This window comes from Mya arenaria, chromosome 14 (assembly GCF_026914265.1).
Source record: "Mya arenaria isolate MELC-2E11 chromosome 14, ASM2691426v1".
NCBI lineage: Eukaryota > Metazoa > Mollusca > Bivalvia > Myida > Myidae > Mya > Mya arenaria.
Genome location: NC_069135.1, coordinates 8,661,099 through 8,675,262, shown reverse-complemented (window position 1 = coordinate 8,675,262; position 14,164 = coordinate 8,661,099). Strand labels below are relative to the sequence as shown.

General features: G+C 34.1%; 1 protein-coding gene across 1 annotated transcript; it reads left to right on the top strand.

Moving 5' to 3' along the window:
* Positions 1-377: 377 nt before the first annotated feature.
* LOC128216434 (ras-like GTP-binding protein RHO) lies at positions 378-14,164 on the top strand. Its single transcript, XM_052923000.1, has 4 exons — positions 378-513; positions 2,316-2,482; positions 4,663-5,046; positions 11,907-14,164. The coding sequence occupies exons 2-4, from the start codon at positions 2,327-2,329 to the stop codon at positions 12,327-12,329; spliced, it is 963 nt and encodes a 320-aa protein (XP_052778960.1). The 5' UTR covers positions 378-513; positions 2,316-2,326; the 3' UTR covers positions 12,330-14,164.

The following is a 14,164-nucleotide window of genomic DNA, read 5'->3' as shown; positions in this document are numbered from 1 at the left end:
ATAGGTTGATAGCGTATATTGGCAAGCCAGTTCACAGGCGTGTATATTTTGGTACGTTTTGACCATTTTAGAAATTACTTTAATATCTAATTATAGACCTAACTTGTCTTATCCAATGAAATTGAGAATATATGTTTATTATTAGAAATGGTAGTTTATAAATAAAATTGTAATCCTACTGCATTTAGAATCAGAGATAACTTGTAAGTGGATGTTTTGTTGCATCTATCAAATAAGAGGAAGGTAAGAATATTTTCTTTTGATGATTTAACACATTAAGTATGAAAACAAACGAACAACAAACGAAGAACGTTCTTAAATGTCTCACTTCGATACTTTCACTTTCATTTTGTGCCGCCGGAAACGCTATCCCACAATGCATTGAAATATCTCGTAAGATTTGCCATTAGTCATACCCCGCTCTACGAAGCTATTGAGGTGTGGCCTGAATTTGATGATAAACAAAAGCTGAAAAAGAAGCGTTTTAACGCTTTAGAGAGAAATTAACTACAGGTAAAAGTTAGCTTACTGAAATGTTGTACATAAACACTCTTATATAGTCACACAGTTTGTTTAAGACTCTTATTTAACGAGAAAATGTTAATTTATTGTTCCCGACTTGCCCAGGGAAAATACTTGAAATGTCACAAAACGATCAGTGATGGTGTTTTTGTGGGCTTTTCTTAATTGAATATGGTCTTGGTATGATCATTCAAATAACATAAAATGCTTTACTACTCTCATTGCCTTGAAATTTAAGGCTTTCTTATTCGAAAGTATGCGTCCGCCATTTTGAATGACATCATTTCAGAACCAGAGAACGCTTCCTGGTGACAGCAATACTTATTGTACATAATCATTTATAATAATCATTTGCTAATTATTTTGGTGCCTTTGAAAAAAAACGCAAATTTTGCATGCTTTCGGTGTTTTGTTATATTTCATGATTTTTCATGTTGATTTGTCTTATGAATTAACCAAACCCTACTAGGATTGTACTTAGTCCAAATAATTGTATGTTGATGGATTTTTTTTAGATTTTTTGATATGGCAAATCCTTCACGTACAAATTGTTTAGTATCAAAAGTGGGTAGTTGTTCCGATCAGGATTCCGGGTTAAAGCATATAGCGTCTATAAAATATCATAAAAACAAGAAATATTACCAGATAATGTTATTTTGTATTAGTTCCGTACATAAAAATAAATATCCAACTTATAATTATGAGTTTGACAGCTTTGTTTTCATTTTATACATGAAGGGCACCTGCAAGGCTTCAGGGCACAGTTTTAAATCGCTCGGAACATTTCGGCCATGGCCGAGTTGTTACGATTGTATAACGAGGTCTATCTCGAAGCTTTTTCGGAGGAGGCCAAGTTATTACGATTGTATCGAGTTGTTCCCCTTCGCATAATTGTTGTCTGTGTCCGAGTTATTACGATTGTATCAAGTTGTTCCCCTTCGCATAATTGTTGTCAACTTTCGTTTTTTGGAAAGGTAAACAACTTGTTTTAATGCATTAAATGCTTGTTTAGTGCAAAATAACATTTCACTTACATGGTAAAATATGAATATAACTCTTTATGATCTATTTAAACCACTTCACTTAAAACAATTTAAATATTTTAAAACACCCCCGTTTTTTGCACATTCCCGTTTAGACGTTAGGGATTGAAAGAATCCCGTATAACACGTCTATTATTTTAGACGTGGATTGTACTGACCCTGTACTGATAACTGCTATGAAACAAAATTATATCATTATTCAGTATTATATTAACATATATTAATAAAAAAAGATAAACCAGTCTACTGTGGTATATTTTGCGTTTAGTTACTTGTTTGAGATAACGCTGGTACTGTCTTTAAATATCATGACAACCAAAATTGCACACATTTTAGAACAGACATGATGTCCATGAAAATATCCTAAAGCATGGAGAAACTATCATGACCTAGCCATAATGCAGCCAAAACTGGATAAATCTCTACATATCCATTTGTTATTTTTTGTCCAGACTAAAAGGTTGCCCTTTAAGTCTGTCTTCTGTATGAATAATTTACAGCTGACAGAGTTCAAAATCAAACGACCAGTCATCATACTAAGACTTTTGGATGAACTAGCGTGAATTCTATCTATTGAGGCCATGCTATATAAAACTCAGAATTTGTACAAGCCCAAAAGACATTTTACCAGTGCCGGGCATGTGTTAATTTCGACAGGGGTATATCTCTCTAAAAATGCTGAAAAAGTCTAGTTCTTGAAGCACATGAGAATGCAATAACAATAAGTAATGTTGTTTTTCATCCTTTCAGAAGACAAAAAAATGGCGGCAATACGTAAGAAGTTGGTCATTGTAGGAGATGGTGCCTGTGGAAAGACTTGTCTACTCATAGTGTTCAGTAAAGATCAATTCCCTGAAGTATATGTACCAACTGTGTTCGAAAACTATGTAGCAGATATTGAAGTAGATGGCAAACAGGTAAATACATATTAAAAAATATCTTCATTAGCTCATCTGTTTATCCAATAAGACGGTCAATGTTGTCATAGCCTTGGCATCATTGTGCTCTACTGTACTTTCGTTTCCACATTGATAGTGTTGGTGATGATAACGTAGTTGAAGAATGGAAATAATTTTCAACACAAACTACAAACGTCCAGAGTTTAGTCGATTTTATGGTTTAGCATTTACTATATTATACTAGACAGGGGTGTAAGTGGTACAATTGTGTCCATAATTATTTAACATTGTTTGTAAATTATACCGAATGTCCTATTAAACTAGCATGGTGCGTGTCTTTCTAGAACTCTTCGCGCTGAAAAGGCCTTTTTCTCCATTTAGCAACTTTTTAAAATCCACTTTATTCAAGTCAAAAACACGAAATAACAATCAGTATCCATTGCATCGTAGCTGTGAATATACCATGCTTTGTAAATTTCAATAAAATGGTCCATTAAATACATGGCTTCAATATATCATTAAACAATGTTCATCTGCATAGTGATTGGCATTTTGTACAAATATAGGGTATGGGGTTTCATTACATGCATGAAGTCAGCTTTGCCCTTAAAAGGCTGCTGTAAGCTTTACATTGGAATTTATCAATTTTTTTGGAGTTGAAGGTTAAAATTTTCATTGTGCCTTTCATATAATCCGAAATACCCTTGGCACATCCATAAGGCATGCATGTTTAATAGGACATATATATATATGGTAGTTAATTTCTTGAAAGCAGTTCCATGTGGCCAATGACAAGAATAATTTATTTTAATGTGATGTTTTGAATATCTGTTGGTTGCCTTTATATAAAATTAATTTATTCAAATGAAAGTCTCCTATTACAGAAATAGTTGCTTAAAGTACATCAACACTTTATTGTTGTCATTGGTATTTTAAGTGTTGTTCTCAGATAATTTAAAGTGAGACTGAGTTTTAGAACATTTGTTTATTTTGATACAGTTAATAAACAGTTTTGCTTTTCAGTGCTTCAACGTCAAGCTTGATTGCCTTTTATTCTGTTAATGCTATACGTTTTGATACATGTGAAATTAGGTGGACGCCTTCCATGATAATGTATATTGGAACATCATACCTACTTCTCATATAGATATATATGTCACTAAGAATCCTATGAGTTTGTGTCACCATCACAGAGAGGTGTATTAAGATCTACAAGCCGTTTTCACCGTACTCTTTCACGCGTTTCGGTGCTCCTTTTTGTTAGAAGCCATAGTATTTTAATTGGTGAGTTACACTTTTGTGTAAGCATGAGTCCCCTCTGTTGCAGTGTTCATTGAGTGTTTTTGTTGCATACGTATAAGAATGACATTAAACTGTAAATAGTTGAATTGTGAGCTATATTTGTGTAACAAAAATCTTTTACCTGAATGTCACTTATTTATATTCAGTTCTAAACTAGGTCATTTTTCAGAGCAAACTTGTTGACTGACAGGTCTTGCTTGCATGTAGTTCCTCCCTCAGTGTTGTTGTTCTTTGCATCCATATTTTGTCTGTTTATTTTCAGCTAGTCTAGTTTTCTAGTTAAATTATTATTTACAGTTTATTTTTTGTTTGCATGAAACATCATTTGGATCTGTTGTGATCATTTTCTGAACTTGCTATTTCCAGTTAATTCATTGCATATAAGTGACAGTTTTTGAATGACTTTTTTTTAAAGATTTCCATCAGGTTATACAGTGACAGTATATAGACTGATTGTTCTGAAAGTCCCACACCTTTAGCTTACCCACATGGGAATATAAGGCTACAGATAAAATTATATCCTTTTAAGTTATTCTTCTTTTCGGAATGCACTGACTGTTTACTGTGTAGTATAGTTATATATCAATGCTACTAGGTTTTGTTCAGATCTTAGTCTATATGTCCAATCTTTGAATCTTACAGATAGATATCTGCCATACAGTCTGAAATTTTGCAGATATATAATAATGATATTCATATATTTTTACTTGAATAGACATAAGATGATAAAGCTATATTTTAAATATTGTGGCAGCAAGACCTGTGCTTTTTGTTTTATGGGTAAAGCATAGTACAGCAAACACAACAAAATGATTATAAGTCATTTTCAGTAAAAATAGTAGTAAAAAACTGCCTTTGGTTTTGATATTTTATTTTCATGTTTATCTTAACTTCAGGTTGAGTTGGCACTGTGGGATACTGCTGGTCAGGAAGATTATGACAGGCTGCGTCCCTTGTCATACCCTGACACCGACGTCATTCTAATGTGCTTCTCCATCGACAGTCCAGACAGCTTGGAAAACATCCCAGAGAAGTGGACACCGGAGGTGAAACACTTCTGCCCGAATGTTCCCATCATTCTTGTAGGAAACAAGAAAGATCTAAGAAATGATGAAGCCACCCGGCGTGAACTGTCTAAAATGAAACAGGAGCCAGTGCGTTTGGAAGATGGGCGCTCCATGTCGGAGCGTATTTCTGCTTTCTGCTACCTGGAGTGCTCAGCGAAAACAAAGGAGGGTGTACGGGAAGTCTTTGAGCAAGCAACTAGAGCAGCTTTACAAGTTAAAAAGAAGAGAAATAAGAAATGTAAATTATTTTAGGCTGAGGTTTTATACTAAGGTGTTGTACCTACAGATCAAGTGTTGAATTGACTGTCTAGGTTAGAAATGTCATCCTTCTATCTGATACAAATTGACTAGGTGATCTGTGTGTGGTCATGTTGCAATGTTTATGAAAAACCAGTGCATTTGCAAATGAAATTGGCTGTTTTGGTACATTTCTATTATGGACTGTATATTGTAATAACTTAATTTTGTGTACATATTAAAATATATTTACAATTAAATATGCATGTGTATTTGTGAACATTAATGTAATATATTGTGTTAGGTTGCCTATCATGCATAATTTTCACAATTAAACCCTGCTAGTATAATGAAAAAAGTATTAAGAGTGTTCATATGAATGACCTTGTTCGTACAAGTGTGTATACTTTTATCAGCTTTTTTACGCTTTCAATATAAGACCTTGTAAAGAGTTAGCCCTGCACTGGTTACATGCTTTCAAGGCTTGTTCATATTCTGAAAACAATTTTGCAGGGCTCTGCTAAGTTTGTTACACCTACCACTAGACCAAGAATTCTTGCTTGTTCTTTTAAGTCTTTCGATGACTGACTTGTATTTTCTGATATAGATGTCTAAAATCTTAAATATATGCGTTTGGATTGTTTTATACACATTGCCATTAAAGATGAACGATAATTATAATCCATTATAGTTGAGACCCTCCCAAGACAAACAACCTTTTTAATCAACATCTGTTTTAGTTTACAGTCATTTGGATAACACAAAACTGCAGCTTGTTTAAACATGGTTGATTATTTTACCGAAATATATAGAAAATAAACCTCACATCTTTTTCATAATTGTTGCATTGCTATGAACATTATGATTTTATATTTTTTGTTGTTTTCTCACTCTTATTTTTATTTTTAATATACATACCATCATGTGTTACAATCTGTATTGATATTTCATTCCAGTCTATGTTGAGTGATACACATCACTGTTCTTTTCTGCAGTTTCATTAAATCAGGAATATCTTTTCAACACAACATGTATGTTAAGCTATTTGTGTGATTGTTTATGGTATATTTCCATATACCTGGCTTGTACTCTTGTTTACTCTTTCAAATAAAACACCATTAAGTAGAGTAGACTGGTGTCATTACATCTCCTTCCCCTTATGTTAAATCAGCTGTTAAAATCACTTGTCTTTAAAGTGACAATCTTATTCAAAATCAATGCATAAACATGTAAAACAAACATCAATTTTGACTGATAAACCCTTAACTACTTACTCAATAATGCATTTATTGAAAATGTTAATTACTGATAGCAATATCGTAACCGTGTATTTAATAGCAGAAAACGCAAAAATATTAAGTGATTGGTGAATGCTTAAAGATTTACTGTGATCTACTATAGTCTCCTAAGGTAGAAATACCATATTTTATGCACATTTCTTTCAAATTAAACTTCTATCATAAGAACCATTGTTTTTAACATTTATTCATCCTTTTTGGAATATTAAAACAATATTAATTGTGGTAAATCTTATTTGGGAATAAGAGTACATCTTTAATACGATTTGTACTTCTATCAATTCATTGTTGATCTCCAGTGGAAGTTGGGAAATGCCCATCATGCAAAAAATTTTGTACTTAAGAAATTATGAACTTGTAATTTAAATTAATGTCCAAAACTTAAGTTTCAAATGAAACCAGTAAATTAATTATTTTGTTGTGAGTAAATGTAATTTATTTTCTGTTTCTAAAATATTTCTTGGATATTCATAACAAATAATTCGGCATGACTATTTTTTACCCAAGTTATTTAAAAATCTTTGTCTTTGTTATTACAACTGCCAAGAGTGAAGTAGAGGTGTGTTAATGCATATTGTGATTGATCCAAGTACAAAAAGCTCACTTGTGAAGTTGTTAAGCTTGCCTATATGAAGGGTTGTAATTTTGTGGCCATGCATGAGAAGTTTCCCATAATTCCATAGACAATTGCTATTGGGAAACAAGTGAAAGTTGGAGTGTTATGGAATGTGGTGATTTTATTTTTGCCAATATCTGTTATTGTTAACAAAGTTTAAGGTGAAAAAGAAGAAACCGACAAAAGATGTTTATGATAAAAGTACATCACTACATGGAACCAGATGCATGTCAAAACAAAGACCTGACAGCAACACGATTAATATCAAATACATGTATATTGAAACTGTTCCATGTGAGTATTTGTCAAACTGCAATTTAAAATGCAATATATCCTACATGTATTATATAAACTGTTGATTAATTAAGGTGATTCCCCCCAAATGTGCAAAGCTGCACCCTCAGAGATGTATGGTTTTAACAAAAACACAAAATTTCTGAATTAGCCTTTTGGCTTTAAGTAAATGTTTTTAAACCAATGATATAAGACTGCTGACAAAAGTTCAGATCGCAGATTTGTATAAAACATCAATTTTTGGACAAAAAATATGAAAACATGCAGTCTGAAATTTGGTCAGCAGTCTCGTATCAAAAATAAAAAAATGTCAAAATGGTAAATCTGTCAGAGCATGGCTTTAAGCTCTGATTTATCTATATTTCATATCTTTTTATATGATAAGTATTTACTACAAGGAGTATACAAAAATGGGTTGAACACAAGTTCTTACCAAGTGAGTAACATCTTCCCCGTGAGCATATAAACTTGATAAGTATTTGGCAATAAATAAGAAAAAGGGACGAAAAATTGTAAAAGACCAGAAGTTAAGTGTCAAGAAGAAGAAATCAGTCTAAATGTGATTTGTGGTGCATAACCTGGTTTAGATGGGGCTAATATGTAAGCTTTATCTCTTTATTGTCAAACTTCAATTGCTGTCAATTTTTCTTATCTTGGACTTGCGTTCTTATGTTTTCCTATAATAATTTTTTCTTCAAGTCGTCACAGGAAATTGCTGTTTGACTTTTATGCAAGTGAACAAAATACTGATGCATTTTATGCCAATAAATTATTGTTAATTTGTTCATAAATGATAAAAAAAAGTATGTTCCCTTTTGTTAAGAAATGGGATGACGGTAATTTGAGAAATCCCATTTGTCGATGGTGTTTTGGAACATTTCTCTCAGGAACTTATTTGAGTGCTGTGGAATCTTATCATTATGATGGTAACATTATTTGAGGGCTTTACGTGTTGGTCTAGTGTAATCGTATGATGAGCTGCATCAGTAACTTTGCCCCTTATAGTTTAAAATATAGTTGGTTTTTAATGTGCAAACATTAAGAATATATATATTATCCAATCATGAAACTTGTTAATACAACACTCATGGGAATACCATTTTTGTTGAATTCAATATTGAGATAAGTAACCCTAGTAATGCCATTTTGATGATCTTGCCATGGTATTGTCCCATTATAATTTTTTGCTAAGTATTGTCCCATAATGTATTATCATATAATGTTTTTGCCTTGGTATTGTCCCATGATGGCTTGCATTGGTATTGTCCCATGGTGTTTTTGCTTAGTATTGTCCCATGTGGTTTTGCCCTGGTATTGTCCCATGGTGTTTTTGCCTTGGTATTGTCCCATGATGTTTTTGCCTTGGTATTGTCCCATGATGGCTTGCATTGGTATTGTCCCATGATGTTTTTGCTTAGTATTGTCCCATGTGGTTTTGCCCTGGTATTGTCCCATGGTGTTTTTGCCTTGGTATTTTCCCATGATGTTTTTGCCTTAGTATTGTCCCATGATGTTTTTGCCTTGGTATTCTCCCATGGTGTTTTTGCCCTGGTATTGTCCCATGGTGTTTTTGCCCTGGTATTGTCCCATGGTGTTTTTGCCTTGGTATTTTCCCTTGATGTTTTTGCCTTGGTATTGTCCTATGATATTTTTGCCTTGGTATTGTCCGATGATGTTTTTGCCTTGGTATTGTCCTTTGATATTTTTGCCTTGGTATTGTCCTATGATGGTCTTGCATCGGTATTGTCCCACGACTGCTTGCATCGGTATTGTCCCATGATGTATTTGCCTTGGTATTGTCCCATGATGGTCTTGCATTGGTATTGTCCCATGATGGTCTTGTATTGGTATTGTCCCATGATGGTCTTGCATTGGTATTGTCCCATGATGGTCTTGCATTGGTATTGTCCCATGATGTTTTTGCCTTGGTATTGTCCCGTGATGGTTTTGCCTTGATCTTGTTCCATGGTGTCTTTGCCTTTGTCCCATGATGGTTTTTGCATTGGTATTCTCCCATGATGTTTTTGCCTTGGTATTGTCCCATGATGTTTTTGCCTTGGTATTTTCCCTTGATGTTTTTGCTTTGGTATTGTCCCATGATGTTTTTGCCTTGGTATTGTCCCATGGTGTTTTTGCCTAGGTATTTTCCCTTGATGTTTTTGCCTTGGTATTGTCCCATGGTGTTTTGCCTTGGTATTGTCCCATGGTGTTTTTGCCTTGGTATTCTCCCATGGTGTTTTTGCCTTGGTATTTTCCCTTGATGTTTTTGCCTTGGTATTGTCCCATGGTGTTTTTGCCTAGGTATTTTCCCTTGATGTTTTTGCTTTGGTATTGTCCCATGATGTTTTTGCCTTGGTATTTTCCCTTGATGTTTTTGCCTTGGTATTCTCCCATGGTGTTTTTGCCTTGGTATTTTCCCTTGATGTTTTTGCCTTGGTATTGTCCCATGGTGTTTTTGCCTTGGTATTGTCCCATGGTGTTTTTGCCTTGGTATTTTCCCTTGATGTTTTTGCTTTGATATTGTCCCATGTGGTTTTGCCCTGGTATTCTCCCATGATGTTTTTGTCTTGGTATTGTCCCATGATGGTCTTGCATCGGTATTGTCCCATGTAGTTTTGCCTTGGTATTGTCATATTATGTTTTTGCTTTGGTGTTGACCTATGATGGTATTGCCTTGATCTTGTCCAATGATGTTTTTTGCTAAGTATAATCCTATGATGGTATTGCCTTGGAATTGACCTGTGATGTTTTTGGCTTGTTCATGACCTAATATGGTATTGCCTTGGTATTGTCCCATGATGTTTTTGGCTTAGTATAATCCTAAGATGATATTGTCCCGTGAGGTTTTTGGCTTGGTGTTGACCTATGATGGTATTGCCTGGGAATTGTCCCATGATGTTTTTGTCTTGGTATTGTCCCATGATGGTCTTGCATCGGTATTGTCCCATGTAGTTTTGCCTTGGTATTGTCAAATTATGTTTTTGCTTTGGTGTTGACCTATGATGGTATTGCCTTGATCTTGTCCCATGATTTTTTTTGCTAAGTATAATCCTATGATGGTATTGCCTTGGAATTGACCTGTGATGTTTTTGGCTTGTTCATGACCTAATATGGTATTGCCTTGGTATTGTCCCATGATGTTTTTGGCTTAGTATAATCCTAAGATGGTATTGCCCTGGTATTGTTCCGTGATGTTTTTGGCTTGGTGTTGACCTATGATGGTATTGCCTTGGAATTGACCTGTGATGTTTTTAGCTTGTTTATGACCTAAGATGGTATTGCCTTGGTATTGTTCCATGATGTTTTTGGCTTAGTATAATCCTAAGATGGTATTGTCCCATGATGTTTTTGGCTTGGTGTTGACCTATGATGGTATTGCCTTGGAATTGTCCCATGATGTTTTTGGCTTGGTCTTGACCGATGATGTTATTGGCTTGGTCTTGTCCCTTGACGTTTTTGCATTGGTATCATCCTATGGTTTTATTGGCTTGATGTATGAAGGCAATAATTGGCATCAGCTTTCAATGCTCGTACCTATTCAGGATACATTTTAGTACATATAAAAATATATTTACTCCTGGCCAATGCCCTCTCGAATCTTCTTTTTACCTAAGACAGGGTTCGCTGTGTTCTCTCAATTAACAACATTGCCTTTTCTAAAAAAAACATACCTTGAGTAAAGCAAGAACTACAAAAGATACAAGTGTCTTTAGCGATGTGATAAATCAGTAAGTAAGATTCAGTGAGTTGTACACAACGATATGAATTTTATATAATTCTTTTACAATTTTCTTATTTTCTTGCAATTATATCAGATGTGTACCGGGTAGTTCCTTCAAGCTTTGAAAGGGGTATTTACAATATCGAGTTGACCAACCTCAGTATCCATGAATGGATGGGCATCATGTGATGCACCAATGAATCCTTCAAGGTAATCTGAATAAAATCTTATGGTTTTCAATAATGCAAGTGGACGTGAAGAGGGCATGTTCAAGATTATGATCAAAATTTGAGAACTGAATGCCTTCATTTTGTCGAAGATGTTGAAAAGGCTGCATGTTGCAGCTGTCCCTCTAAGAGGTCAAGGGTATGTGATTGCGACAAGGGTTAGAAGATATATTGTTATTGTTTCTTAACACTATGCGTATTGAATTGCGTTTTGCTTTTGAAATGATTAAAGTCCTTGTATTAGTATGTCGATGAACATTTAATATTAAATAAGGACAGAAAGGATATTTAGCTCGGGATAAAGACAGACTGATCGGTGTTGTTTCAAAAAAAAATGAAGATAAAACTACTGGTACTCCCTGGGCAACAATCTAATTGGGTCTGTCATGTATTATAAATTGCATGATGCTCCATTTGTCTACAGCCTTGATGAATGACTGGATCATAAAGTAAAGAAACAAAAAAGATATAGCAAATCTGAAAATTTGACTAATTCCACAAATAATTATTTGATTTTCTTATTTTGTAGAGAAATGCAGTAAGGAACCCTGGTCTTGAAATTCATATTAAATTTCAGCTCTATGACTGTGCTGCTGGTAGCAGTTTAAGAAAAATGTTCTGTTATAAGTACTGAGTACAAAATTAATGAAACTTAAAGGTTGTTCGTTTTTCTACTTCAGGTTGAATTGGCACTGTGGGATACTGCTGGTCAAGAAGATTACGACAGGCTGCGTCCCTTGTCATACCCTGACACTGACGTCATTCTTATGTGCTTCTCCATCGACAGTCCAGACAGCTTGGAAAACATCCCAGAGAAGTGGACACCGGAGGTGAAACACTTCTGCCCGAATGTTCCCATCATTCTTGTAGGAAACAAGAAAGATACTCGCAATGATGAGAACACAAAACGCGAGCTGATGAAGATGAAACAAGAGCCAGTGCGTCCTGACGAGGGGCGGGCTATGTCGGAGAAAATCAATGCTTTCAGCTACCTGGAGTGCTCCGCCAAAACAAAGGAGGGTGTACGGGAAGTCTTTGAGACTGCCACTCGTGCCGCACTCCAGGTGAAAAAAAAGAAAGGCAGAGGCTGTCAGCTTTTATAATGCTAGAAACACCATTCTTGAACTGTTTGAGTGGCTGAGCGTCGTGAATCGGAAGATTATTGTAGGAAGTATGTAATGTGTCACAATTTGTTGTCAGGCATCTGCATTCTGAACTTTCTTAGTAAAAAGAACACTTTATAACTAGAATAACTGAAGCTGTGAACTCATTTCTGTGGGCCTAGAAACAGTTTGAGAATAATTAATTTTAAACAAAAATGATTTGTTACAACTCTATGAAAATTTATGAAAATATTTTCATTATGCTGTGTAGCTTCAATGGCTTTATTTACATACGTAAGGTAGTTGTACATAGCTGTCTCTCCATCAACTAGCTGTTCATTCCTACTAATTTAGACTGTTTATTCACATTGTAATTTAAGATTTCTGTTTCTGCCATCGACACAACAGGAAAAATAGTAAAGTCAAATTTGTCAACCCATTATTTAGTATGTAAAGTGGAAAATTAAACAATTCCATTAATTCTTCTCGTGCAAGATCATAGGTCAATTATGCTGAATTTAAATTTGTTACATATTTTGTAAGGTGAACAAGGATTCCGTTATGTGTTCAGTTAATTGAGAAATAAGAGGTTTAACATGATGTTGAATTTCCGTTGGTTTTACTCTTAGTTTAACACCATCCAAACAAATACATACCATGTATTGAAGGTGTTATTTGTGAAACTGAATCATTTCAAAACAGAAAGTTAAAGGCACTTGGCTTCACGATCCATTCTATTATGCCGTATCATTATGATAACTAGCATATTTTCTGGCCCTTTCACTTGCACAATATAATGGGAGTATTTCGTAGTGAAAGGGGCTACAATTTTGTACTTGTTTTTAGCTTTGTACATGTATTTGTTGTAACTTCATTCTGTTATTTTTGTGCAAGTCTTATACATCAAGTATCTTATCCAAGACTATTTATTTTGTTTGTGTGGTAGAGTGAAAGATTTATTATTCAGATATTTTTGTATATCAGTATTTACCATTGAAAAGAAGTAGTTCATCAATACAAAAAAGTTTTACAATATTTTGATTTCAAATGCAGAAACATCAAACACGCTTATAGATCCGCGGCTGTCAAGATTTATGTTGAAATGTTCTGTTTATATTAGGGTTATACAAAACATGATTGAATGAGTGTGACATTTATAAAAAAGTGAGATAACAGTTAGTATTTCAAGTTCATTTGTTCATTCATTTAAATAAATGATTGCAGATTGAAAAGTACATCATAAAATATGATTTAAGCATGTAGATTTGTTAAGGGAACAATAGGACTCGTTGAATGCCAGATATGCATAAGGTTGTGCTCATGGACGATATTCATGTATAATTGAATATATTCTCTGTTTTCTCTTGTATTGATTTACTGTACTTAAATTGATAATTTAAAAAAAAAACTACACCATTCAAATATCAATTGTTGATAATAAAAAGTGTACAAAGTAGAGATTGTAAATAATTTTAAAACTTTTAATTTTTTTCTCTCTGCCCTTCAGTGCTATGATGCAAATCTTTTGCTAGGAAGTAACATATTTTGTTAACAAAATGTTGTCGTCTCTTGTTGGCATGTTTTGAAGTGCCTTCTTTTTCCGACTCTACTTAGCAATGTTATAATGCCAGATAATAAAGGAAGCCTGTAAAGATTTTGTTTTGAATATTCTCAATTGCATGCACAATACACACGTGCCAATTATACTCAGTTTCCATCTTGTGTTTACTATAGATGTTGTAATTTGTGATGAATCAAGAAGCGTATGAACGGTTTCTTTTGTACTTTTCAAGTTTTTATGCAAGAGTAGCTCATTTATTAAATATCCTATCATC

What these genes read in the sequence shown, in the direction of transcription:
- LOC128216434 (XM_052923000.1), top strand. Translation starts at nt 2,327, where the DNA reads ATGGCGGCAATACGTAAGAAGTTGGTCATTGTAGGAGATGGTGCCTGT. An exon ending in TTGAAGTAGATGGCAAACAG is followed by an intron (nt 2,483 to 4,662) that starts GTAAATACATAT and finishes TCTTAACTTCAG; the next exon opens with GTTGAGTTGGCACTGTGGGA. An exon ending in CAACTAGAGCAGCTTTACAA is followed by an intron (nt 5,047 to 11,906) that starts GTTAAAAAGAAG and finishes TTTCTACTTCAG; the next exon opens with GTTGAATTGGCACTGTGGGA.